The 26,286-nt window shown below is 35.0% G+C and overlaps 1 protein-coding gene across 15 annotated transcripts in view; it reads left to right on the top strand.

The window, feature by feature from the left end:
• Positions 1-12,496: 12,496 nt before the first annotated feature.
• The window catches only part of RBM26 (RNA binding motif protein 26), a 95,482-nt gene continuing 81,692 nt past the window's right edge, over positions 12,497-26,286 (top strand). For 13 of the 15 annotated variants that reach the window (XR_012487789.1, XR_012487790.1, XR_012487788.1 and 10 more), the window contains exons 1-3: positions 12,497-12,653; positions 25,516-25,634; positions 25,999-26,135. Coding sequence is in view for 10 of the 15 variants with exons in the window: in XM_074299327.1 (XP_074155428.1) it covers positions 12,583-12,653; positions 25,516-25,634; positions 25,999-26,135 (327 nt within the window). In the remaining 5 variants the exon portion in view is untranslated. The remainder of the gene's footprint in view (positions 12,654-25,515; positions 25,635-25,998; positions 26,136-26,286) is intronic. The other 2 variants (XM_074299333.1, XM_074299325.1) reach the window with 1 other exon arrangement.

Raw genomic sequence — 26,286 nt, 5'->3', positions numbered from 1 at the left:
GTATGCTGTATCAACAGGTAACAAGCTTTGGCTATTACTGTCAAGCTGGAAAAGCTTTTAATTTGGGCTCAGTGACCTACTGTAATTTTTTTTTTTTTTTTTTTTTTGGAGAACCAGGTTAACTAAATTCAGGGAAGTTCATCACCAGATTGATTGCAGTGATGATTTTTTTGGTCCATAACAAATCTAGAAAACTTCCACTAAGAGATGGGTGGGTTTTCATCTAATTAAGTAATGGGGGTATTCCAAAATAATGTAATCAGTTTCTTAAAGTATTGAAATAATATTGAATATTTTAATGTCTTCTCTTGCATATGTTAGGAAATTATCCTGTAATATTTTAAAAATTGGACCTTCTCATATATGTTCATTCTAGCACAAAGATGAAACGTTTGCTAACTATTCCCTTATTCATTTCTTATTTTTTGGTGTTACTATTCTGTTTGAATAGGTCAGATTGGAGTCACATTTTATTAACCAAATTGTTAACAATATAAAAATTTATATATTAAATAATTGTATGCCATATCTTTTTCTTAGCTGTATAGGTTTGTTTCCCACCTCCCACCTCCAACTTGGTATTTATTTTTTATCACCGTTCTAACAAATTTATAGTTTTACTATATACAAATAATTTAGAAATTACCTCAATATTGATTACCAGTAATTTCCCATAAATTATAATAAAATCCATTTTATTGTTAGTAATATTGTCTAAATGATAGTATATAGAACATTTCCTTACACTCTTTTAGTGGATCATATTCACATTGGTGTGAATATGATCCTAAACCTGAATACTTTATTCTCCCTGTTATAGCTATAGGACTGCTTCTTCCATTCATCCTTTGCCTTACCATGTCCTGAGCCTTTGTATAGATCCCACTTAAGGTGCTGTCTTGGGTCCTTTTCTCTTCTCTTCTCTTCTCTTCTCTTCTCTTCTCTTCTCTTCTCTTCTCTTCTCTCTCTCCACATATATGTAAAGGGCTGAAACTCTAAGGGTATGCTTGAATCAGACAACTGAGTATTTAAGGCTAATGACCTATTTCATGTGAGACAATAACTCTATTAGCATATGTTTGGATAAATGGCTCTTCTCACCCAAAGTGCTTGCTGAATGTTAAGATAATCATAGGCAAGAATTGGAAGGCAGAAGGAGAGGGGTCCGAGAGTCATTTGGAGGCAGGAGGAGGAGGAAGAAGAGAGAGGTTGGTGACTCAGGACTCCAGAATCCCGAGGGATATTTGGCAAGCCTTGAGGCAGTTTGAAAGCACTTTTCCCTCTAAAGACCAAGGACTTTCATTTATCCTGACTTTGGCTGACCCTCCCCTTCCCCCAGGCCCTCCAGGGAACTAGTCCGTTCTCTCTGTCTCTGTCTCTCTGCTCTCTCTATATATATTTAGGTAATCTCATTAGATTTATATATTTATTATCTGTGTCCTGATGACTTCTAAATCTTTATCCAAACTTAATCTCTGTTTCATTACAATTTACTTTTCCTGATCCATTGGTTATTAATGGTTTCTTCTTCAAATTACGTGATAGCTATTTATCTATATAAAATTTGCATTCCCTAAAGAGATTGTAAACTCTCTGGATAAAAGGATTGTTAAAAAAATTTTTTTGTACCTCCAATACTTAGCATGGTTTCTCATACATAGGAGGCAGTTAATAACTATTTGAGCTTAATTATATGACTATGGGCAAAAGGGTTCTGTGTAGTATTTAAGCCTTAGCATTTTTAATTTATTAATCCAGGGCCATATTTCCTAACTTGTTTTTTCATCATTTTATTCTATGCCCATTTTTTTTGAAGTCAACAAGTATACATACATTAATATATGTTAATTTAAAATAAAAGGTCATACCAAGTTTTTCAGAGAATTTCTCTACTTTGTTATTCTTTGCAAACAATGCTAGTTAGATTGCTATGGTGTTCATGTTCATCTTTTTGTTTTTGCTCATTAGAAATACTACATAACAATAGTAACAAAATCTACTAACTTCTTTATTTATCTATGTAAGTAGAACTCATGAATCACCTTTTCATTTAGCAGCAACTTCCACATCTTTTGGCTTCTTTTGTAGTGAAAATGCCAATTGCTGATGTGATTCAGTTCCTCTAATAGTATGCTGATTTATTAGATACTGGACAAGGTATCACAGAATATCAACAGTAATGTTAAACACCTCCATGTTACAAGATACCAGAGTAGGGCTTTTATGGAAGAGAATGAGAAACTTTCACAAAATTTTAATACTAAATAACTTTTATCTTATACTGATGGATTTGCAATAGTATAAATGAAAATCTATTTACTTTGTATAGAATAGGACTTGGCTTGGATAGGATATGACTGAAACCACAGGAAATTATGGATCCACATAAAATCATATAGTGTATAAATATAGTATCCCTGCTGGCTAGAAGTGTGGAGATGAAATCCCCACAATAAAAACTTCTGAAAAGTAGCTTGAGATTGAATAAAGCAACATCTTTATATCACTCCCTATATTTTATTTACTGAACTTTGGCAGCACTTCTGAGTTTTTGTGTTCTCTAACTAATCCAGGTTCTCCAATCCCATATAGTTCGCTTAGATGTCAGAATCTCATAATCTGGTAATATAGAGTAGTTTGGCCTCTTTTCATCTTTACTTTTCTTTTTCTTTATGAGATTACTCTTCTTATTTAGTAACTTTTTCATCATTTATAGAATATAAACTCCTTGAAAAAAGGGATTATTTCATTCTTTGCATTTGATTGCTTCTTTCTCTCTAATAGCATAATCATTAGTACATAACAGACACTTAATAAATTTTTGTTAGCTTTTGTTGTTTTTTTTTTTTTTAGTTAACAAATCTTTTGAAAAACTTGGTAATCTGTCAGTTACAAAATCATTCCAGAGAATGTGCTTTATAGTATCAATATATCACAAACACCTGTTGCTCATAGTGAGCTGTTGATCAGGAGATTGGAGCAAGAGTTGCCTAATGAATTTCTAAAAAGGGCTAGTACAATAATTAGCAAAACCACCTGTTGCCCAAAGGTGAAGGAGGATTTCTGGTGATCAGGGAATGGGAGGAATAGAGTGGCTAAGAAATTTCTGAGAAGGGCTGGTGTCATAGTTATAGATGGAGTGATGTAATCATAATGTAAGCACAATTCTTCAATGTGAAGATCTAGACCATCATATAGAATCTATAGAAGAAGAGAAAATTTCATATGGGCAACCTCTTGAAGATCAGAGAAGTCAAATGAAACTGTTCAGGTCTGAGGAGAATCTGTGTCCAAAAGGGAGACTTAAATGCAAAGACTAATCTTTACTGCCTAATCATCTCTGGAATTCTTGAAGAAATGAGCATCATCTATAGAGTCAGAATCACTAGGGACTTCAAATATTAATAGCCAACCTAGTCCATCTATAAATTCAGGATTAAAACTGTAAGCCAAGGTATCTAAGTATACTAAACATATACTATTGTCAAGAGGTCTTTATTAAGGTTGGGATGAAGCATAGTCTGAAACCAGTTATACATATATATGTGGATATATATGTACGCATGTGGATATTGTATGTGTGTGTATGTTATTTTGAGGTGAATTTTCATTCACTAATCATTCAGGACAACTTAATTCCAAGATGAAATTCCAAAACTAAATGAAATAACTCTATGTGGAATTGTATGTTCTTTGAAGTTCCTGGTCCAAAGAATTACTGTCCTTGGAGAAGAAGAGACAAAGCAATTGATGATGTTTATGATGTGCTCTACATACTCTACTTATACACTGTGATGAAATTTTCAAGGACTGTTATTTTTTTTAAACTGGGAAAAGAGTATAGGAAAGTCTGTTATACAATTTTGCAAAACAAAGGTTCCAGATTCACTCTACTATTCTGCAGTTGCTAAGTGAAGCTCTAGGACAAATCATGTGATTCTGATGAGAGTTAGGGAAGGGGAACCCACTTTTGGGTCGGCACAACGATAGTCGCGTTATGGAGCAAAGTCCCCTGTAAAAGGAATTTACAGGCCCAAAAAACTAGATTGATAAAAAGGTTTATTGTAGGGATTTGGAAGTAAAGTTAAAGGTACAAAGACACCAGGGCCAGAGGTGGTCGCTGGGCGGACAGGAACCCTCACATGGCTGGAAGGATACCATGTTTGGGGGGAAGGGCTCCTGCAAAGAGAGAGCTCCAGTTCACCTCTTTTATACCTAAAGGGGCTTGTGGGTGGTATCCCAAGTTGGCTCAGATCCTGTGGGGGCTGGAGGACTAGGATTTGTGAATCAAAAGATCCCAGCTTAAAGGGACCTCAACTCCCATCAATTCTATTAGTGATCAGAAAATCTCAAGACAATAGTTTTAGAGCTGAAAGGAATCCTTTGTAAGAGATCATTTTGTTTAACCCCCACATTTTATATGAAGAAATTTAGGTCTAGAAAGATGACTTGCCCAAGGCTGCACAAGTAGTTAAGTAGCAGAGTCAGGTTCTCTCTTTTTTTTTTTCCTGTCCCACAAGGAGCATGGTGGGAATTGAAAGGAACTTAACGACAAAAATATCAAGAAAAGATATTTCTTTTCTGGATGGAGGAAGAATTCTTGATGAAGAGGAAATAGGAGACTAGAAAGACAGATCCATTTTGAAGTACTCTTTGCCATGCTGACTAGAGCATGGCCATTTTTACCTCATAAAAGAGCTGAAATAGCCTTAAGGTCATATGTTGGTTTGCTAAAGAATTGTAGATATTCTTATTGAGAAAGAAGTAATAGTTGGCAGTAGAATTCCAATGCATAAGTAACTTAGCAGAAAATTCAATGGTGAGGCAGTAAGTGGAAAAAGGAGACTAGCAAATAATGTCAGAAGCTCTTTGGGAAGAAGTGAATGGAAATTGCAGAAAATGTGTTCCAGTTAAATTGAAACCCTAAAAATGAGAACTGCCTAGGCTTCAAGTTTTCCCTATCCCACTGTTGGCTTAAGGAGAAGGAGCAAGGTGTATCTTTGTATATAGGAAGGGAGAAATTTCCTCATTATTTACTTTGATGTTCTTTTTAATTAAATTCCATTGCTTTGAATAATTTCTCCTAAGGTTGGTTAAGTAAAAAGGAGACATTAGGTATGTGTATATGAAGGTAGAGTTATATATATATACCCATCCACACATATATCATTTCCAGAAAACCATATTAAGAACAACTTTGGTCACATAAGTAAGGTATTAACAGGGGCAGGAGAGAATAGCTTGATGTCAAAGCAAGCCTATCATATTAATAATATATATATAACAGAATATGAATGCATTGTGAGAAAAGTAATTTTCTCAGGCCCAGGGAAAAGGACCTGTATATCAATCTATGCCTATTTCTGGGAGAGTCACCTGGAAGTAAATAGCAAAGTCTAGTCTTCTATGTCTAAGGATGCTCTGAATCTACAAAAGAAATATGTTTTCTCTTTGTTTGCCACTTTGATTGCCTTGCAAGTTAGCTTTTCCATAATGTAACCGACTGACTTTGATGCATAAAAATGTAAAGAGAAATTGAAGGAAATGCTATATGGATAAATGGACAAATTTTTATGACAAATAAATAGGGTAATAGAGTGGATTATAACAAACCTGATGGAAATTCTCTGGGGTTATTGGCACATAACAAAAAACTGAACATACTTGCAAAGGTCATGGCCACTAAAGTTTTAAAGTCTTGACCAGATCCCTATGACTTATTGTCAGGTTGTCATGGCAAAGGAAGAAGATTGTTCATTGAAGTTCACTATGAAAGATGTTCAGAAAGGGGGGGGAATTCATGATACCATCCAAGATTAACCTTCCATCTGGTGCAGATGAACCAATCTGGATATCTGACAGGTAGTTTTAAGTACAGATATACCAGAGTTTTGGGGTTTTTTTTTTTAATAGCTTTTTTATTTACAAGATATATGCATGGGTAATTTTTCAGCATTGACAATTGCAAAACTTTTTATTCCAATTTTTTCCCTCCTTCTCCCCACCCACTCCCCCAGATGGCAGGTTGACCAATACATGTTAAATATGTTAAAGTATAAGTTAAATACAATATATGAATACATGTCCATACAGTTTTGTTCTACAAAAAGAATCAGACTTTGAAATAGTATACAATTCACCTGTGAAGAAAATAAAAAATGTAGGCGGACAAAATTAGAGGGATTGGGAATTCTATGTAGTGGTTCATAGTCATCTCCCAGAGTTCTTTCACTGGGTGTAGCTGGTTCAGTTCATTACTGCTCTAATGGAACTGATTTGGTTCATCTCATTGTTGAAGAGGGTCATGTTCATCAGAATTGATCATCATATAGTATTGTTGTTGAAGTATATAATGATCTCCTGGTCCTGCTCATTTCACTCAACGAGAATTTATGTAAATCTCTTCAGGCTTTTCTGAAATCATCCTGCTGGTCATTTCTTACAGAACAATAATATTCTATAATATTCATATACTACAAATTATTCAGCCATTCTCCAATTGATGGGCATCCACTCAGTTTCCAGTTTCTGGCCACTACAAAGAGGGCTGCCACAAATATTCTTGCATATACAGGTCCCTTTCCCTTTTTTTAATATTTCCTTGGTATATAAGCCCAGTAGTAACACTGCTGGATCAAAGGGGATGCACAGTCTGATAACGTTTTGAGCATAGTTCCTAATTGCCCTCCAGAATGGCTGGATGTATTCACAATTCCACCAATAATTATACCACAGTTGTTACTGGTGAATTAATTGTAGTTGTTCCTGTTGAAGTTTAATTATTGCAAAGTTAGCTTTTGTAGAAAGATCAGTTAGGTGACATACTGTATATTCAAATTAGGGTTTCCATGAGCATAACAGCCAATAGATTCAGGTTTTCAGGAATATAGATGACAGTGAATTTGAATTTTGAAATAATGGTCTTTTAATACATTTCTATTTAAATGGCTTCCTTAAAATCCCATGTACTTTTATAATTAGTCTTTTTTCCAATCTTTCTTACTTCTTGCTTTTTTTTTTTTTTTTTTTTTTTTTTTTGCTTACTTGCCCAGGGTCACACACAGCTAGGAAGTGTTAAGTGTCTGAGATCCTGAGTGCAAGGCTGGTGCTCTATACATTGAACCACCTAACTGCTCCTGCCTACTTTTTTCTTTTTTAAATAATTTCCTATTTGACCTGTATATAGTTTGATAGTACATAATTGTTTACATGTTTTGCAATATCTCACCCTTTAGATTATAAGCTCCTTGTGGGCAAAAACTCTTTTGTCTTTCTTCCTATTCCTTTGTATCCCTCCCGCACTTAATAAATTTTTTATTGACTGTACTTTTGCTTTTTATTTTATTTCATTTTGAAATATATCCCTGCTACCTCTCCTATACAATTCAATTTGATAAACATTTATTAAGCATCTAGTATACCCCAAGCACTGTGCTAAACATGGGGATATAATCAGTAAAGAAAAAACTATCTATTCTATGAAGGAATTTACAGTCTAAAAGAGGAAATGATACCCAAAAGAAGATAAGAAATTAAGGTGTTTTGGGTAGAATAAGGAGATTGGGAGTACCCAGCATAGAGGCATCCTGTTCTATGGAGTTAAAAGCAGCAGATACAAAGTGGAAAGAGTTGAGAATTCAATTTCTGCCCTTTGTCAAGAAAGGCACTGAGAGAAGTTTGCTACACCTTAGTTGAACTATCTATTGTAACAAAGAAAAATAGAGACAAAAGAAAAGCAATTAAGTAAAAGTATCCAATACGTTAAAGAAGGTGGAAAATACAGGCAATGGTCATAAGATCCTAGATTTAGAGAAGGCCCTTAAAGTTCATCAAATCCAATTCCCCTCATTTTAAGAGGAAACAGGTTTAGGAGCTGCTAAATGGGGGATTGGATAAACTCCTATATTCAGGTGGCTCTGGAATAAGGAGAACCTAAATTCAAATCTGATCTCTGACACTTAGTATTTACTACTTATGTAAACCTGGGCAAATCACTTAACTCCAATTACCACATTCACACACACACATAAAAGAAGAAACAGGTCGATAAAATTTAAAGGACTTGTTCATAGTCAGAATTAGTATCTGAGGCAGGATTACAAATTCATGGCTTCTAAACTTCAAGTACAGAATTCTGTTTACCATGTCATCTAGTTGTCTTATCCATAACATACAGGGAAAGTATATTTTTTTCAATTATTCTTTTTGACCAAGATCAATAATTATATTTACATAATACCATTTCATATTTTTGCATGTTAACTTACTAGTCATTATGTATATTGTTATTTCTACATATTTCACTTTGCATCTATAAGACTTTGCATACTTCTTTGAATTCCTCATTTTTTCTTGGAATGAAATATTCCATTATATTCAAGCACTACAACTTGTTTAGCCATTTTCTAATTGATTGGGATTTATTTATTATCACAAAAAGTACTATCATGGACAGATTGATGTAATTGAAACATTTTTTTCTGCCTTTGGCCTTCTTGGCTCTTACCTTTAGCCACATCTCAAAGTTAAAGGCTATGGACATTTTAGTCATTTTCTTTGAAAAATTCCAAATTGCTTACCTGAGTGGTTAGACCAATTTATACTTCTACCAATAATGTCGAATAACTCTGTTTTTCTGCAGTTCTTTATGTATTATGGTTGCTCTGCCCTCACTCTCTGGCCTTATTACATTTTATTCCTATAGGATTCTCTGGTACTCTGAGTTGGGAATCTTTTTTTCTGCCATAGCCCCCAGTGAATGTTTTTAGCCCTGTTTTTCTATTGACTAGCACTGCATTCCATTTAACCACTTTATTTCTAAGATATAAAAAATAAGAAAATTCAACTATTCTCCCTCCATTCTCCCTCTCCCCTCTCCCCCAAGATCTCAGGGGAATAATCTCTTCTTTATCTATCCCCTAGATCTTTGAGGAATAGAGAAAATTAGGTTCACAGTTTACCTACACAGCATTACCACTGCCAAGTTTAAGTCAAAGTCTATATCTGAGCTAGTGTCTCTGGACTCTTACTTCTTAGGGCTCTGTTATTAGGTTATAGCATTTGGCCTGGTTCCTGAACTTCCAGAGTGGGTGCTCTCCTCCCAGAACTTAAAGCAAAAGAGAATGAAGTAAAAATGCCAAAATTCCAGACCCATTTTTAGGGCCTTGTCTCTAGGAGTAAGGGGAGAAAAGATCCTAGGGTCCTCTCCTTTACCACACGTTTAAAAGAACTAATTATATAGTCATAGTCAAGGAAAAGAGAGGGAGTTAGGGAGAAGCTGCTTTCAATTAAGTGGCAGGCCAATGCAGAATGCCCATGCATGTACTAGTCCTACATACCCTTTCAGGCAAGTCCCCATTGTCTTCTAAGTGATGAATACTACTTTTGGTCATCTAGGGTCTGTGCCAAGCCCACATTAATTTCTGGAATGACTATTTTCATCTTTTGTCTTTATCAATTTGTTAGTGTGAGAGAAGTCTCAGAATTGTTGATTAGTTTTTTTATATGGTTAAGAGTTTGTAGGTTTTCTTTTGAGAATTGTGTGTATCCTTTGATCACTTATCCACTAGGGAATGTTTCCTGGTCACATATTTATTAGTAGCCTATGTATCTAGGATATTAAAACTAGGATATCCTATCAAACTCTATGCAAAAAAAATTTTCTTACTTGAAAGCTTCCTTTCTTATCCTCGCTGATTTGATTTGTTTGTTCAAAAACTTTCAAATTTAATGTAATCAAAATTATTTATCTTTTGGGTTAAACCTTTTTTTGGCTCAAAACTTTCCTCCAAACTCTCTTTTCAGAATCATTTCTTTGAAAGGTATCTCATCTCATTCTCTCCTAATTTTTTTTTTTAATGGTGTGACCTTTAAATTTAAAGTCTTGTGTCCATTATTAACTTTCTGTGGTATTCTTCATTTCCTATCTAGCTGCACTCATTCTGGATTTCTTTGGTTTTTCTGATTGAATTAATTTTGGACTCATTTATTTGACTTTTCCATGTCTCCCACTGGATATTTTTCTCTGAACTCCTCATAACTTTTTTTTTTATGAATTGTCTTTTCCCCATTAAAATATAAGCTCTTGGAAGGACTTTTTTTTTTTTTTTTTTTTTTTTTTTTTTTTAATTTGTATCTCCAGCATTTAACAATGTTTTAGTCTGGCACATAGCAAGTGCTTAATAAATATTGACTACTGACAGTATAAAATGTTGGTCTACATTAATTAACATGCTTTTCATTTTCCCAGTTTTGTTAATTATATAATTCTTCCCCAAATCAATCAATCAATTAATCAATCAAGGATTTATAAATTACCTACTAGGTGTCAAATGACTGCTAAGTAGCATGCATATTAAAAAGAGGCAAAAGAGTTCTTGCCCTTAAGGGGCTTATAATCATTTATATAATTGAATTTATTGGACCCTGGCTTATTGAGTTAAATTATTTCTGATCTGTTCTTATCTAAACTGTTCCATAAATCTACTTTTCTTGTTTTTAACCATTGTCAAATAATTTTGATGATAATTCCTTTAATTGAGGTCCTGAAGTGGTTTGGCCCTTTTATTTCTACCTTTTTTTTTGTTTACCATTTGCTTTAGATTCCATTTTTTTTTTTTCCTCCAAAGTTGTCCCTTGGTAGTTTGAGTAGTATGGAACTAAAACTATATATAAGTAACAATTATTGCTTCAATTATTTCTCATTTTTTGAGACCTGACTTTGCTTTGATACACTGCTAGACATTTTTTTGCATTTTGCAGTAATTTTCAATGATTTTTTTTTTTTTTTTACTATTTCTTCTTTTTGTTTTTGCTATATAGAAATGGAGATATTCTGTGGATTTATTTTGTATCTCACTACTTTACAGAAGCTATTATTGTTTCAATATACATCAGTTTATACAATTTTCATATGACTGTTCTAGCCAGCTTTTCCAGAACTTCCAAAATAATAGCCAAGATCAAGAGTATCCTTATCTTCCACTTTTGGTAACCTTTTAGTGTTCTCCATTGCAAATAATGGTATAGATTTCAGAAGCATATTGTAGGAGCTTTTTTTTTGTCTTTACTTCTTAAGGTTTTAAACAATTCACAATTCTATCAATTTCCTTTTCTGAAATTATCTACTCGTTAATTTGTTAATTTAGGTTTTCCCTATTTTTGTAGACCTCTAAACAAGCAGGGGAAAGACAAATCTTGACCTGTAGAGCATTAAAAAATGTGTATGACTAGGTTCTTTTTGAGGTAAGCTACGTCAAAAGGTATCTCCGAGGAACTGCATAAGGACAGACTGGCCCGTTAGTACATCTGCAAATTAGCCGAATCTTTAGAAGCTTGTTTTTGTCAAGGTACACACTTATCTGACCATTTTGCCAGTCATCTCCAACAGTTCGGCCACCGCTGTCAAAACACCGGATTAAAAACCACAATATGACCCGTTAGATTTACAGTGTGCAAGTCATGACAATTCGAATTAAGGGAGGGATAACCAAACAAGGGCAGGTGTCGAGTTACAGGTAAAGTAACGAGGGAAGGCGGCGGGTTTAAGATAAGCCCTTTCACTAAATGGCCCTAAAGCTGCAAGGAAGCAACAGCTAAACAAAGTCTTTCCCCAGGGCATGGGGGTAGACGATAGAAGCTTCCCAAGTGTCCCACAACAGCCAGGGACCGTAAGCAGGCTTCCCGGCTTCCGCCCGAGCCGGCCTCCGCTCAGCTGCCCAGGATCAGAAGCCGAGGCGAAGCGCAGCTGGGTAAGGGCGGAAGAGGCCGGGCCTAGAGCCTCCGACGTCGCTTCCAGAAACCCAAGCAAGGGCGGACTTGACGTCCTCCCTGGCGCAGCACGCGTCACCCTACTCAGGGAGAACGTAGAGGCCCTGAGGCCAAAACTTCTCCCAAGCACGCAAACAAGTCTCCCCTGCGGGCTCGGGAAAGTGACTGTCCAACCAAGCAGCTAGGCAGCCCACGCTCCCTCCCTCGGCACCGCCCCACGCTTTAGCTCCTCCCCGCGGGTCCCCCGGCAGTCACCGCGAGATCTCATCACCTCTCGCGAGGCTTACAGTCAGCCATCTTCTTGGGGGTGCTGCGAGCCGGGAAGCCCCCCGGAATCGTTTTCTATTGAATCCTCGCGCGTTCCCTCGTCGTCCTCTCTTCTGCCTTCTCGGTTTTGTCAGTACCCTAACCCAGGGAGCCCCCGCGGCGGGGAGGGCTGCCCGGGGCTACGCGCGCGTCCCTTTCCTGACCCGGGGAGCGCCGGGCGCAGAACCGGGAAGGGGGAGGGCCTAGGGAAACCGCCGCGGCCGCTGCCTCCGCCCCGGTTAGGGGCTGCTTGGGGTAGGGAAGGGGAACGGGAGGGGGGAGGGGAGCGCGGGTGGCACCCCGAGGTGCCCGCGACCTCGGGTGGCGCCCCGCGCGCCTTTTCGCTAAGCGGGGCGAGCGGGATCCTGCCACCGGCGCCGCCCACCGCAGCCCACGCGGACGGCGGCGGCGCGCGGAGGGGGGGAGGCGGCGGGGGCCGGGCAGCGGCGGCGGGGTCCTGGCGTGGGCCAGCAGGGAGGGAGAGACGCGGGCCGAGGGCCACAGTGGATGGTTTCTAAAATGATCATCGAAAACTTCGAAGCGCTCAAAACCTGGCTCAGCAAGACCCTCGAGCCTATGTGAGTATCCAGGAAATATTTTTCTTTGGGGGAGGGGTGGTGGTGACTGAGACACGCGTGACCGTGGATGTATATAGAGACTTACACCGCCGCCTTTCTCCACTATCTCTTCCTGGATTCTGCCGGGAGTGGGGTGGGGGAAGGAAAGGAAGGTGGTCGGGGAGAAAAGGGAAGGCAAGCCTAGGTTCTGGGGCTTCATGGACCTATGTACCTTTCACCTCCACTTCCACCCGCGGTCCATGTGATTCCCTAGGTTTCGAACTGCCTTCTAAGACCGGAACAGGCCATCTTCTGTCCCTCCCGTTACCCGCAACCTCTTCCTCCCCTTTATCTCTTGTTTCCTGCCACTGAGTGGAGAATCCGAGCCCACCCTTTGCCCCCTATCATCCAGTCCTCCTCCCCGAAGCCGTTGCATACGGACGTCCAGATTGATTAGGATCCATGAGGCAGGTGCGGAGCGAAAATGGTTTGGACTTTCAATTCCGAGGGTTGTCATCCTCTCTCAGATTAGCAATGATGCCCACTGCAAGGCCATGTCTTCCTTTTGCCTTTGACTCCTCCTTTCTTGGCTACTAGATGTAACAGGTGGGTAGTTCTGAGGTATCCTCTCTAGAAGACCCTCCTTTTCAGATTTCTCACCTAGCGATGCTCTCCGCATTTTTCTGTCCCTCTCTACCAAGTATCCAACCTATAGGTTTTCCCGGAACATAGAAAACAATTGATTTCTTTTGACATGGGGGAAGTGTTACATTTAGGATATTAAAATAAAGACAGTAGGTGTTTTGGCAATGCAGGAGAATTTTAGCTAAGAAAGAAAATTTAAGAAACATTCATTTGAAAATTTGAACTGAAAGGAAGAAAAAGCAGACACTGAAGAAAGTATTTTTGTCAGAATTGTTTGTCATAAAATAGTTTTCGATGCAGGATTAAATATTATTGCAGGATACTTGATTTCCCCCTGCAAAAATTGAGAATGTTGGCCTAATGAGTATTTTTGTAGTTATTTTTAGTGGTGTGTCCTCCCTCCCCCCTTTAAACAGAGATCTTGATTGTTGAAAGGTAAAAATAACTTATTTCAGTTTATTCACACAACTCATGTTCCTTTAACATTTAGTGCTTATTACATATATTTACACAATTCTAGGTACTGGGGAAAGTACCCTTTTAAATAAAAGATGACACAATGTAGGGATCTGGAGTGCAGCATATAATCCAGTAACTAACATTAAAAAAATGTTCAAAAAAGAGGTGCCAGCTTAAGTACTGACAACAGTTCCAGTTCCCTTTTTAAGCCTTACGCTTTCAAGTGTCTTGTCAGTTTAACAAACTTGCTTTTCTTTCTTAGTGGAAGATTATTAGTTATTTTATATATAGTCATAATTTTTTAAATCTCAGAGAAATCCTATTTTTCAAGTGTAAACTCTTAGTGGCATACTAATAAGCCTCTATTATCATTGTTTTTATTAATAGTTGAGATGTGTTTTAGTGTTGACCTATAATTATTTTTGTTCACTTTGAGTCTTACCATCATCATTTCATTTTATTGTTACTTTTTTTACTTGATGTGTCTTGTTCTTTTATAGTAGTGATTTTCTACCTAAGTTTATCAAGATGTCCCCAGATTCCTTTTAATATATTTCTGTTCATGGATATGACTGTATACATATATTTTATAGATTTTGTATACATATTGTATACATATTTTATATAGATTTGTGTCTTAATTTTGAAGGGAAATAATATAAAAAATAAAAAACCACAAAGATGGGGAGATTTGCTTTAGAGGTTGGACTATCAAAAGCATATGTTGGAATATTTAGTACAAGTTTGCTTTGCAAGTAAAATCTAATGTTTTTTTTTTTTTTTAATCTTATTTGCATATGGTAATTGAGAGATTTTATGCATATATGTATGTGGGGGGAACCAAGGTGTAAATTATTTGAGAATGCTAGGTTGGATTTGGGTTTTTTAAATGTGTTTTAAGCTTTACTTTTTTACTATTATTTTCTTGGAATTTATTTCATTTTATCCATTTTCCCAAGGATTGAGTTTGTTTTGCCTTTTTAATTAACATGTAATTCCACATCAAAAAAAGAACTGACCTCTTTTGGGGGAGGAGGAAGAAATTGTTGGAAAATTTTCTCTCTCTAGATTTTTAAAAATAGTTTTAAATTGAGGCTTTTTCTATGCAGAAATTAAGAAATTAATCTATGAGAAATTAAATGACTTGTCCAGTTCTAAAACTAGCTTTTTGATAGAACCTGAGCCTATTGACTTTACTATGATTCTGCTTAATGCTTATTGATAAATCCCAATTTTAAAAAGTCACTCTTTTTAGTGTTTTGACAGGATAGTTCTAATGAAATTTAATAGGGATCAATATAAAGACTTACACTTAAGTCCAAAAATTTAAAACTTTCTGACTTCAGGATAAGGTCTGTGGATTTAGGCAAATGTTCTAATGAAAAAGAGCTAGAGGGGGCAGCTAGGTGGCACAGTGGATAGAGAGCACCAGCCCTGAATTCAGGAGGACCCGAGTTCAAATGTGTTCTCAGACACTTAACACTTCCTAGCTGTGTGACCCTGGGCAAGTCACTTAACCCCAGCCTCAGAAAAAAAAGAAAAAGAGCTAGAGGTTTTAGTAGATTGCAAACTCAATTTGATTTGACTTAATGACATAACCAAAAATTGATTGCAAACTTTGACTACTTTCATAGAAGCACAGTACCTGATAAATTTATGTGAACATAAATTTGCAGTGTTAATTTTCACAAGAACTTTTGAGAAGCTTACACAGTTTAATCCAAGCATGGACACAGAATAGTCCTGATGATCATGACTTAAAACAAAGAAAAGTTTAAGGAATTTCAAATATTTAATTTGGAGAAGAAAAAAAAAACTTAAAAACGATGATAATCTCCTGGTATTTTTAGGGTGTCATGTGGAGGTGAACTTGTTCTCTTTGGCCCTAGGGAACAGAACTAAGTTGATATTAACCAGCCATTAAAGCTATCCAAAATGGATAGTGGAATGGGATAACCCTGAATGTAGTTTGTCTTCTAGAGGTTTACTGGTGACTGTTAATATGTAATAGGGATTTCCTGCTTAGGCTTCTAGGACTATATATAACCTGTTAAGTTGTATGGATACTTCGTTGGTTATTTTTCTCCCTTGTTGCTACACCTTTCTTACCTACTATAAAATGACCATCTATCTAAAACCAGTTCCAAGAATATTTAATGTGGACTGTGTATAAACACCTGACCCTAATGACCTTTAAGGATATGTCAGTTTCACATCTTTGTTATCTATCACCTTTTCTCTACTCACATTGCCACTACTTTTAAGTTCAGCCTCTAATCATCTCTCACTTAAGAATATTGCAGTAGTCAACTACTTAATTGATCTTGCCTAAGTAATTTTTCTGAAGCTAGGTGCTAAAGATACAAAAATATAAATAAACAGTCTCTGACCTCAAGGTAGACAATTCTGCCAGATTTCCAGGACTTGTGTTTTTCTTTGGATGGTACAGTGAATGGATAGAGTACTGGACCCAGAGTCAGAAACACCCAGGTTCAGATGTGTCCTCAGCTGCTTATTAGCTGTGTGACTCTGGGCAAGTTACTTAGCTTCTGCCCATTTCCTTAACTATACTGGTAGCTCCTACATAGAAGGGTTGTTGTGAGACTCAAAGGAGATATATGTAAATTTAAAGACACTGCCTGGCACACGTAGTATGTACTTAATAAAAATCATTCTCTTCCTATTTCCTTTCTTCCATCTCCTCTGGAACCTGACTACATAAATTGTTCTTCAGTCTAGTTTCTCCTTTGGCTCCTACATTTTTTTGTCTAGACGTACTCAAATCTTCATCATAAAAAGCACAGATGAAAAACTTTCTTTAGCTTACCTTAGCTTATTTCATCTATTCAATCGTTTACCTCTCTATTATTAAAATAAATTTTTGTTGTTGAATCTGTACAACTCTTGTTTGCTTTCATAGACTGATCTCCAGATATCTTTTGCATTTTGTAGATAGTCCTTTTCTACTATGTTTTATTTTTATTACATAGAAATGTTTTTGCTGATTCCCTAGGGATTTCCCAAATATACTATCATCAGAGAAGTAGTTTTATCTCCTATTTACCTATGTCTTTATTTTCTTTTGTCTTTTGGCTATTGCTAGCCTTTAAAGAACTGTATCAAATAATAGTGGGGAATATAACACTAAATTTTCTCTATTTTGCACAAGGCTAGTTACACTACACTGCTATTTCCTTATTCTTTTCCAGCTAGTACCCCAAAGCACCTTACTGTTCATTTTGGGGAGGGGGGCATTTTTCTTTAGCCTTTGAGTTGGAAATTGCCTTAAAGGCAATCTAATCTAGTTTCTACAAAATGGGCTTTGACTTGACTCCAAAGGGATGTGTGATTAACCATTCAAAACTGGAAAGTCTTATGTTTGTTTTAAGATTGCCTCCACACTTACTATAATCCCTCTTCCAGTTTTTCCCTTCACCCAAGTTAACAATCTCTCCCTGTATGGTGCAGTTAAGCCAATGATAAGGTAAATCATCTTTTAAGAGTGATCAGTGATCAGTAAGAGCTTCATCTTCCCTTCATTTTGGGAGGGTTGCACAGGAAGAGCAGGCATGTGTGATTTTCATAATGCATCAAAGATAATATTTTAATCACATTACCTTTCCCTTAAATTCTCCCTTTCTATTTGTCTTTAAAATGTTGGTGTCTGACTCTTTACTCTCTTTTACCCTATTTATACTTCCCCAGTATCTCTCAAATTTGACACAGCTAGCTACTCTCCTAATGTAGTTGTTTTTGTTAGCTCTTACATGGATTATTGTAGTAGCAATCAATTAACAAGTACCTGTTAAGCACTTCTGAAGAAATTGCTGCTCACAATGAGCTTGCTTTTTAATGGGGAAGAAAAGTATGTATCAAAACAGATACAGCTTAAATATAAAGTTAACATAACATATGCAAAGTAAATAAATATACCAGCTAGTTTAGGAGGAAAAACACCAGCAGTTGCAGGGATCAGGAAAAAAAACTTTTAGAAGGTGGTACTGCTGCTTTTTTAGAGTCAGAGAGGGACTCTCATTAGAGGCAGGGAAGATAGCCAATGCAAAGGTATGGGAGATAGAGTGCGCCTAGGGTGAAGAATAAAAAGAAAGCTAGCTTATCTGGATTGGAAAGTATGAGATGTGAAGTATACTGTCCATTGAGATTGGAAAGGAAGAATTAGGTTGGCCTCTCTTTGACACTCCAATTCATCTTATAGTCATCTTATAATAGCTGTCAAAGTGATTTTCCTAAATTGTAGGTGAGACCATGTCTCTCATTTTAGACACTTAGCTCTTTAGCGACTGTAGGATCAATTACTTTATCTCATGTATTATAAATACCTACTTTTGAGTTTTGTAATGTACTAATTATTAGTACAGTAGGACATATACATAATTTATAAATAAATGTAAGCATTAGGGGGTAAAGATATTTTTAATGGTAAAGATGTGATCAAGACATTTTGAAAAACACTGATCTGGCCTCCCTTCCCCCCCAGTCCTCCAATATATTTGTGCCCTTTATAGAGAATCTCCTTATGAATAATCCTGGGTCACTATGATTTCTTCCAGTAATTGCTTATTTTCTTTTTCAGTATAGAAAGGTTTTCTTAAATGCTTACTATTTACCAAATATTTGCTATTTGTCTAAGGTTCCATTCTACATTTGGATAAAAAAAGATCAACTTCCCAAATAAAGGCTGGGCAAAGCATGATAACATTTTCTTGCCCTGCAAATTCTAGTGTTTCCTGATTAATTTAAAGTATTATTGGGCATTTAAAGCTCTTTATGATCTAGCCCATTCCTACCTTTCCAGTTTTAGACTTTGCTTCTTTCCATGCATTTTCTGATCCAGATATACTCTACTTGCTGTAGACTCTATAGTTATAGCTGCTGTTCTATATCCTAGGCTCTTCACCTTTTTCTCTGTCACTCATGTTAAAAATATTCTTACTTCCCACTCTTTGTTTTCCTGACTTCCTTTAAGATTCAACTTAAATTCTACCTTCTGCAGGTGGTTTTCTCCTGTCCTCCTAGTTTACTAGTATCTTTCCTAGTGGGAGCACCTTCTGTTTGGTATATGTCTTGTATACCTAGTAGTTTACATGGTTCTCTCATTAGAATATGAGCTGCTCATATTCCTCAGGGGGTTCTGCCCTAAACTTGGGCAGGGATTGTTTTTTTTTTTTCCTTTCTTTGTATCTTGAGCACAGAACTCTATGCCAGATAGTAAAAATCCATTATAATGATTGTTTGTTGACTGAAGAGATGACGAGTGATGGTGGGGAGGACAATGATAGCTTTCTCTGTGTGTGTGTGTGTGTTTGAATGGTTATCATGAGACATATAACTTACTCTGCTTCATTCAAGAGAGCGAATAGTAATGGGTAGAAATGGCATGTAAGCAGATTTTTGACTTCATTAAAAAAATTTTTTTTGTTTTTATATTACCATTACTCCCTGATATATCTTCTAATCCTCTCCTCTCCTGCTGTCCCCTTGTTCCGGTCTTTTTTTTTTTTAACAAGGAATTTAAAAATTTTTTTTTTTAGCAAAATTAACTAACAAATATTTTACCAGTATATGCTATGCTCCTCATTCATGGTTTCTTATATTAGCAAAGGAAGGAGAGAGGAATTTTCTCATCTTCTGATCAACCCTAAGTATTATAATTAATTATGCAACATTCAGTCTCTCTTATATTGTCACACTGCATTTTTTTTTCCTGGTTCTGCTTTCTTCACTCCATTTCATATAAGCTTTATGCTTCTCTCAATTCTTAATATTCATTGTTCCTTATTACAAAAGACAGTACATTATGTTCATATACCACACATTTTTAGCCATTCACCAAACAAATTTTGTTTCTAATTCTTTGTTACACAAAAAGTTCTGTGCCTATTTTTAACTTTTATTTTGGTGCCTATAGGACTTATTTTATGACTTACATCCTTGGAATTGTCAGAGTTGTGGAGTCTCTGGTTTAGAGGGTATGTTATATATAAACAACATGCACAACAATTTTAGGCACTTTCTTAGCCTAATTACAAAATGCTTCCAAAATAGCTGAACCTGTTTATAATTCCCATCATTGTATCTTTATGTAGCCTCCCTACGTTGACTAATTCTATATTGCCTTTGCCAATTTTTTAAATTGTTAAGTAAAATTTTAGAATTGATTTTTTTTTTTTCATTTCTGTTATCAATTCTGATTTAGATTAGTCTTTTCTGTGGTTGTTAGTTCATTTCTTTTGAGAATTGTTTTTGAATATCTTTTGACTACTAATCCTTTGGAGAATGGCTTATTCTTGTCTTGTTCCATATGTATCTTGGATATCAGAACTCTTTATCCCAGATATTTGGTGCTAGCTCCCCTCCCCCCAATCAGCTTCCTTAATCCAAAATGCAGTGATTTTTGTTCTTGAATCATTCTTTTCAAGTTTCATACATTCAAGTAATTGAAATTATCTTTTGTGATCATTTCTAATCCTTGTTTTGAGCTTGATTTGAAGGAAATTTCTTTTTAAAGTAATTATTAGTGGCTAAAAGTGTCTGGGTTTGCTTTTAACTCAGTATTCACTCTCTTTCCTTTTACAGTCCCTTAACATCATTCCCCATTCTGTATTTTTTTCAGGTTTCTGATGGAGATGGCTGTTATCTTTTTGATGGGCTTTTTATCTGTTTTCTTCTTCTTTAGAAAATTATTTCCATATTCATTTATTCTCTATAATTTTCAGTCTGTCCCTACATACTGGTTTCTCCCAGCTATCAAATGCCCAGATTTTCAACTTTCACTAACACCTATTATTCCATCCAGCTATCTCCTTGTTTTCACAGCCAAAATCCTAGAATAGCTTTTTTTATTCTGTTGATAATATGATAATTCATAGAAGCTGATAGGGTTACCAAGGGAGAACATATAGAGGGAGAATAGAGTCTCTCCTTGGGGGAGCATTTACAGTCAAGGTAATAAGGAGGAAAACCAGAAGAGGGTAAGTGTTAGGAAAACTCAGAAGTAAGAGTGTACTAGAGGAATGTCACTCATGACAAATGCAACAAATAGGTAAGAAGGATGAGAAATTGGGGGGGGGAACACAAAAAAACATCATATTTGGCAGTTAAGATATCACTGGAGACTATTGGAGAAAGCCGTTAGATTTAATGATGAGGTTGATAGCCTGTTTGAGTATTGAGGGGTAACAGGAAGAGTGGAGATCAGAAGCGTAGAGAAGTGTTTCCAAGAGTTTATCTGGATAAAGGGAGGATATATATATATATATATATATATATATATATATATATATATATATATATATATATATATATATATATATAATACCTCAGAGGACTTACAAAGTTGAGTGAAACTCTTTTAAGGATGGAGGAACTTGAACATGTTTGAAGGCAGTAGGGAAGGAATCAGTTGAATTTGAAATTTTGCTAATAGGATAATATGGGGGATATTGGAAACAAGTGCACATGTAGTGAGTGATGTTGACCTTGGCAGAGAGAAAGACCTGTGTTCAAATCCTAAAATACTCATTCTAAATATCAGTTTCTCCATTTGTAAAATGGGAATGATAAAAGTTATCTATTGGATAGGGTTATGTTGTTTCAGTCTGATTCTTCTTGACACTATTTGGGATTTTCTGATTAAAAATACTGGAATGGTTTGCCATTTCTTTCTCCAGTTCATTTTATAGATGAAGAAACCTAGGGGAACAGGGTTCAGTGACTTGCTCAGGGTTACACAGGTATTAAAGTGTCCGGGGGGGGATTGATTTGAACTCAGAAAGATGAGCCCTGGCCCAGCACTCTACTTTACCATGTAACTGCCTTGTTAAGATTATAATGAGGATCAAATAGGATAATAAATGTAAAAACATTTTGCAAACTTTAAAAGAATTATAAAAGTTTTAGTTATGTGTTATTACTTGGGTTGTTGTCTGAGTAGAGGTTGTTATACTCTGAGCTTTTAACTTCTACACTGTAGTATTGGTATTTTTCAAGTTGTTTTCAATACTTCTCCCTCCTTCCCTCCCCTCCCCCCAGCTAGGCAGTGATACAAAATTCATGCCCCTTAACCCCTAATAAAAGCCCAAATTCCGAAAGCCTCCATGTGGGGGGTGGGGGGGAAGGTCTTTTTATTAGAAACAGGTACTTTAAAAATTTTTTTTTAATCTTAGTTTTTGTGAATTCCATCTTAAATTTAGTTGTTTTTTAAAAAGTATACTTTTAAAACTATACAGTTAAGTAATTTTGAGGCTACACAATGACTAGAGACTTGGTTTTGGAGTTATGGACATCTGTTTCAAGAAGTAATTCTGCTTCAGAATATCATGTGGCTATAGATCACAACTTCTTAGTGCCCATAGATAGATATCTCTTTAAAGAGTCAGAGTTTGAATGGTTCCTGATCTGCATTAATAAGGGGAATGTCTATATTGGAAATTTAATGAAATTATAGGTCTGGGCAATAATAAATAAAATGTAATATAATTTTAACTTAAAATAATTGTAATTAGTTATAGGTTCCTTAGGTGGTTCTTTTCAATATTTTTCTTTATTTTTGAATGATATATATATATATATATATATATATATATATATATAAAATATTTTATTTTTTTTTTTTTGCTGAGGCTATTGGGGTTAAGTGACTTACCCAAGGTCACACACCTGGGAAATGTTAAGTATTTGACATCAGATTTGAACTCAGGTCCTCCTGACTTCAGAGCCGGTGCTCTATCCACTTAGCCATCTAACTGCTCCTAAACATATTTTAAAAAGTCTTTTTATTTTATTTTTAGTTACCTAGAAATAAAATTGCTATTTTTGCCTCCATTCTTTGTTTGGTTAAGAATTCATCTTTTAGCCTTAACTGTGAAAGATACTTCATCTTATTCTCTTCTAATCTGTTTATGCTGTGTGCTTTAATATTCAAGTGATAAATCATTTTTGTGTTTGTAGGATGTGGTGCAAATTGTTGGTCTAATCATAATTTTTATCAAACTGCTTTCCAGTTTTTCCAAACAATTTTTATAAAATAGTGATTCTTCCCTCCCCTCCCCCAAGGGAATTTTGTTTAAAAGTACCAGGTAGTTTTTAAATAGTTACTTATTTGGTAGAATTTGAGGTCTGAATATATGCAGTTCTTCATTCCTACTTTAAACATAAAACAAAACAACAACAAAAAAACATTTTTGTAGGTGTTTTCCTCCAAATTAGTTTTCTTATTTTGTCCAGATGTATAAATTATCTCCTTGATATTGATTGTTTAAACAAATAAATCTTTTGATTAGGTAGTTAGAGAAATGTTTCATTTTTGAGCCTTACATTGTGAACTTTTATTGGGATAATTTTTATTAAACTTAGCTCTCCATTCATACTGTGCTTTTTTATATTAAAAATACATTAGGAATGCAACTGTTGTCTCTTAGTTTCATCATGATTACTGTAATCACCTTTTTTTTTCTGGCAAGAAATTGGCAATATTGTAGGAAAAATTCATAATCTATCACGAATGGCTTTGGGACATAACCATTTGAGGTATAATATTTGGAAGCAGTTGAAATTTGTTGAAATGCTCTTTTTAATAATAGTTTTTATTCTATATTTTGGTGCTTTGGGAAGTATTCCATGATTGTGAGGAAAAAATCACTTTTATAGTAGGATTCTTGGTTAATGGAACCCTTAACCAGAATGTGCTTATAACAGCATGCAAGTTGCCAATTTGTAAAGAACTTTTGAAGCAAATTATTTCACATTTCGTTTTGAACAAAACTTCTTGGGTTAGTGAAAGATTAGGTGAGAATGGAATATATATTCTAAGCCTGGACTAAGAAACCCTAAGATTGAGGAAAGGGTTCTGTTTTATTCTTCAATAGAAGAGGCAACAATAGAATGGTTGAAAGAACCCAGATGACCAAACTTTGGAGTGACTACGTACTTATCTTAAGAGGCTCTATAGAATTCTGGAACTTGAAGCAGAATTATAATGTCATCTTCCAGTAAATGTTGAAAGCATCATAACCTATAGCAGCAGTCCTTAACCTGGGATCTGTGAAGTTTCCCCCCCCCCCCTTTCCCTTTATAAATCTGTGCATTTTATTGTATACATTTAAAACCAGGGATCTAAAAACTTCATCAGACTTGTCAAAAAGTTCCATGACACAAAAAAGTTATGGAAATTATCTTTCCCTTTGAACTCCACTGCCTTTTTTCTGTAATATAGTAGACACCTGTATTTGCCATAACTTTTTACATTGAGATTTCATTTCACACATTTTGAAGCAATGATCATTTTGCATTAATTTTGTAGATTATTAAGAGTATAGAATAATGATGCAATTTATATATCAAAATAGATAGAAAAGATATATTAAATTCTTCCCCATGGTTATGTCCATCTATTTTAAAATCTAAATCATGACTATTTGGAGGAAGCATAACATGACCACAAGTATTTGGAGGATCATGTCGTTAAAACTACTTATCCATGTCTATACTTGTGTAAATGTGTACATAGTATATGTATATGTATATGTTATCTACATGTGTACATGTACATATAGAGGTATGTATGAATAGATATCTGCATATCTATATCTATATATACACACGTATGTATATATACAAGTGCATATATATCTATGTACCCATCTATCATAAATATATAAGAACAAAATAAAAAGTGTTTAACAGAGAACAAAAAAATAACCTACAAGGAAGCAAAGAAAAATGGACAGTCATGAATATATTTTCTTCTATTATATGTGCTTTCTTGAATGGAAATTTATTATTACATATTTTGAAATTCTTCCTGATGTTCTGGGCACATGACAGTGTTTTTTAATTTTTCCTTTTCTGGCTTTTTCTAATTTGCTTAAATACATAAAAATTTAAAAAAGTAAAAATAAGTAAAAAAATACTACATATTTATAAATTGTTTCATTTAAATAAACTTGGTGAAAAGATTGTAGCTACTAGGTCTTAGATTCATATCATTCTATTGAGAGAAAGAGAATCATCTCTGGATTTCTTACATTGTCTTAGTTATTCAGTGGTGAAATAAAAAATATAAATATATACTATGATTTTTGTCCATATTTTATTAGGTTATCAAGCTATTTTAACAAACTAACTTCTTTTTAAGTTTTGCTTTTGGTCTCTTTTTCACAGTTTTTTGATTATTCAGTTATCTATGTTAGACAGGCATAGCCTGGACACAGGTTGGAGGGACTTATGTGTAATATCTAGAAATTTTATCTGGCAACCCAGAATAAATGAAATCTCATCCTAATGTTATAGAAAAAATTTGTAGGATAAAAATATTACCAGATCTCAGCCAGAGGTCCTTTTTTATAAGACTATAGTAAATATTCTTTGTCAACTTCTAGAGGTTATGACCTATACAATTGATATTTAAATCATCAAGATAAAAACTTTCCTTCATTCAGATTTTTGTTCTTTATGTGGTATTGCATAAAAATCTTTCTAATAGTTAAAGTCCTTATCCTTCTTTATATTTCAAATGTATTTTGACAGAGGACCTTTGGTCATGGTTTTCTATTATGGTTATATATCCAGACTCATGTTACAAATAGAATATTGTAAAAACTTAACGAAGGAAACACTATTTGCACACTAATTTCTACTTACCATACATACTAATTATTACATGATAAGCCCATAGAGAAAGATATATGTAATTGAGTTGATTTTATATCTGCAGATGTTTTCATTCATACACATATTGAAAATTCTTTTTTATTTTTAGCTGTGATGCTGACCCATCAGCTCTAGCTAAATATGTTCTTGCTTTGGTAAAGAAGGATAAAAGTGAAAAAGAGCTGAAGGCTTTATGTATTGATCAACTGGATGTATTTCTTCAGAAGGGTGAGTGGGAATTGTTGTACTTATTTTAATAAACTTTAAAAAAAAGAAAAAAAAATTAATCAACTTGAAATATAGGTGGGATACAGTTTTAATAAGCAGCAAATAATAGCATCACTTGTCATATTTAAATTTTGCTGACATGAAAGACATTAGCCTCTCTAATCATGGTAATATGTTTTTTTCAACTTGGTCTTTTTTACTTAGTTATATGAAAAAACCTGCTGAAGCTATAAAAATGTAATATTTAAAATTTTATTGATTAAAAATTAAAAAGCATTGTCAGAATGCTGGCATAACTAATATTGGATGATTAATAGCTTATTAATATCTCTTAACCCATAGATTTTCTGATTTCTCTTTTTAGAGACACAGATATTTGTAGAGAAACTTTTTGATGCTGTGAATACGAAGAGCTACCTACCTCCACCCGAACAGCCATCATCAGGAAGTCTAAAGGTAGAATTTTTTCAACACCAAGAAAAAGATATAAAAAAGGAAGAGGTAGGAATTTGGGTCATATCTTACAAGCTGTTTAAGTTGTCCATATGACATCAGCATTTAATTATATGAATTTTATTTGCCATATCCTGTTCTTTGGAGGCTTATAATCATATACCATTATTATATATTTTAGGATCAGATTTTCAAAATA

This window comes from Sminthopsis crassicaudata, chromosome 3 (assembly GCF_048593235.1).
Source record: "Sminthopsis crassicaudata isolate SCR6 chromosome 3, ASM4859323v1, whole genome shotgun sequence".
NCBI classification, from domain to species: Eukaryota; Metazoa; Chordata; class Mammalia; order Dasyuromorphia; family Dasyuridae; genus Sminthopsis; species Sminthopsis crassicaudata.
This window is presented reverse-complemented; position numbering and strand designations above follow the sequence as displayed.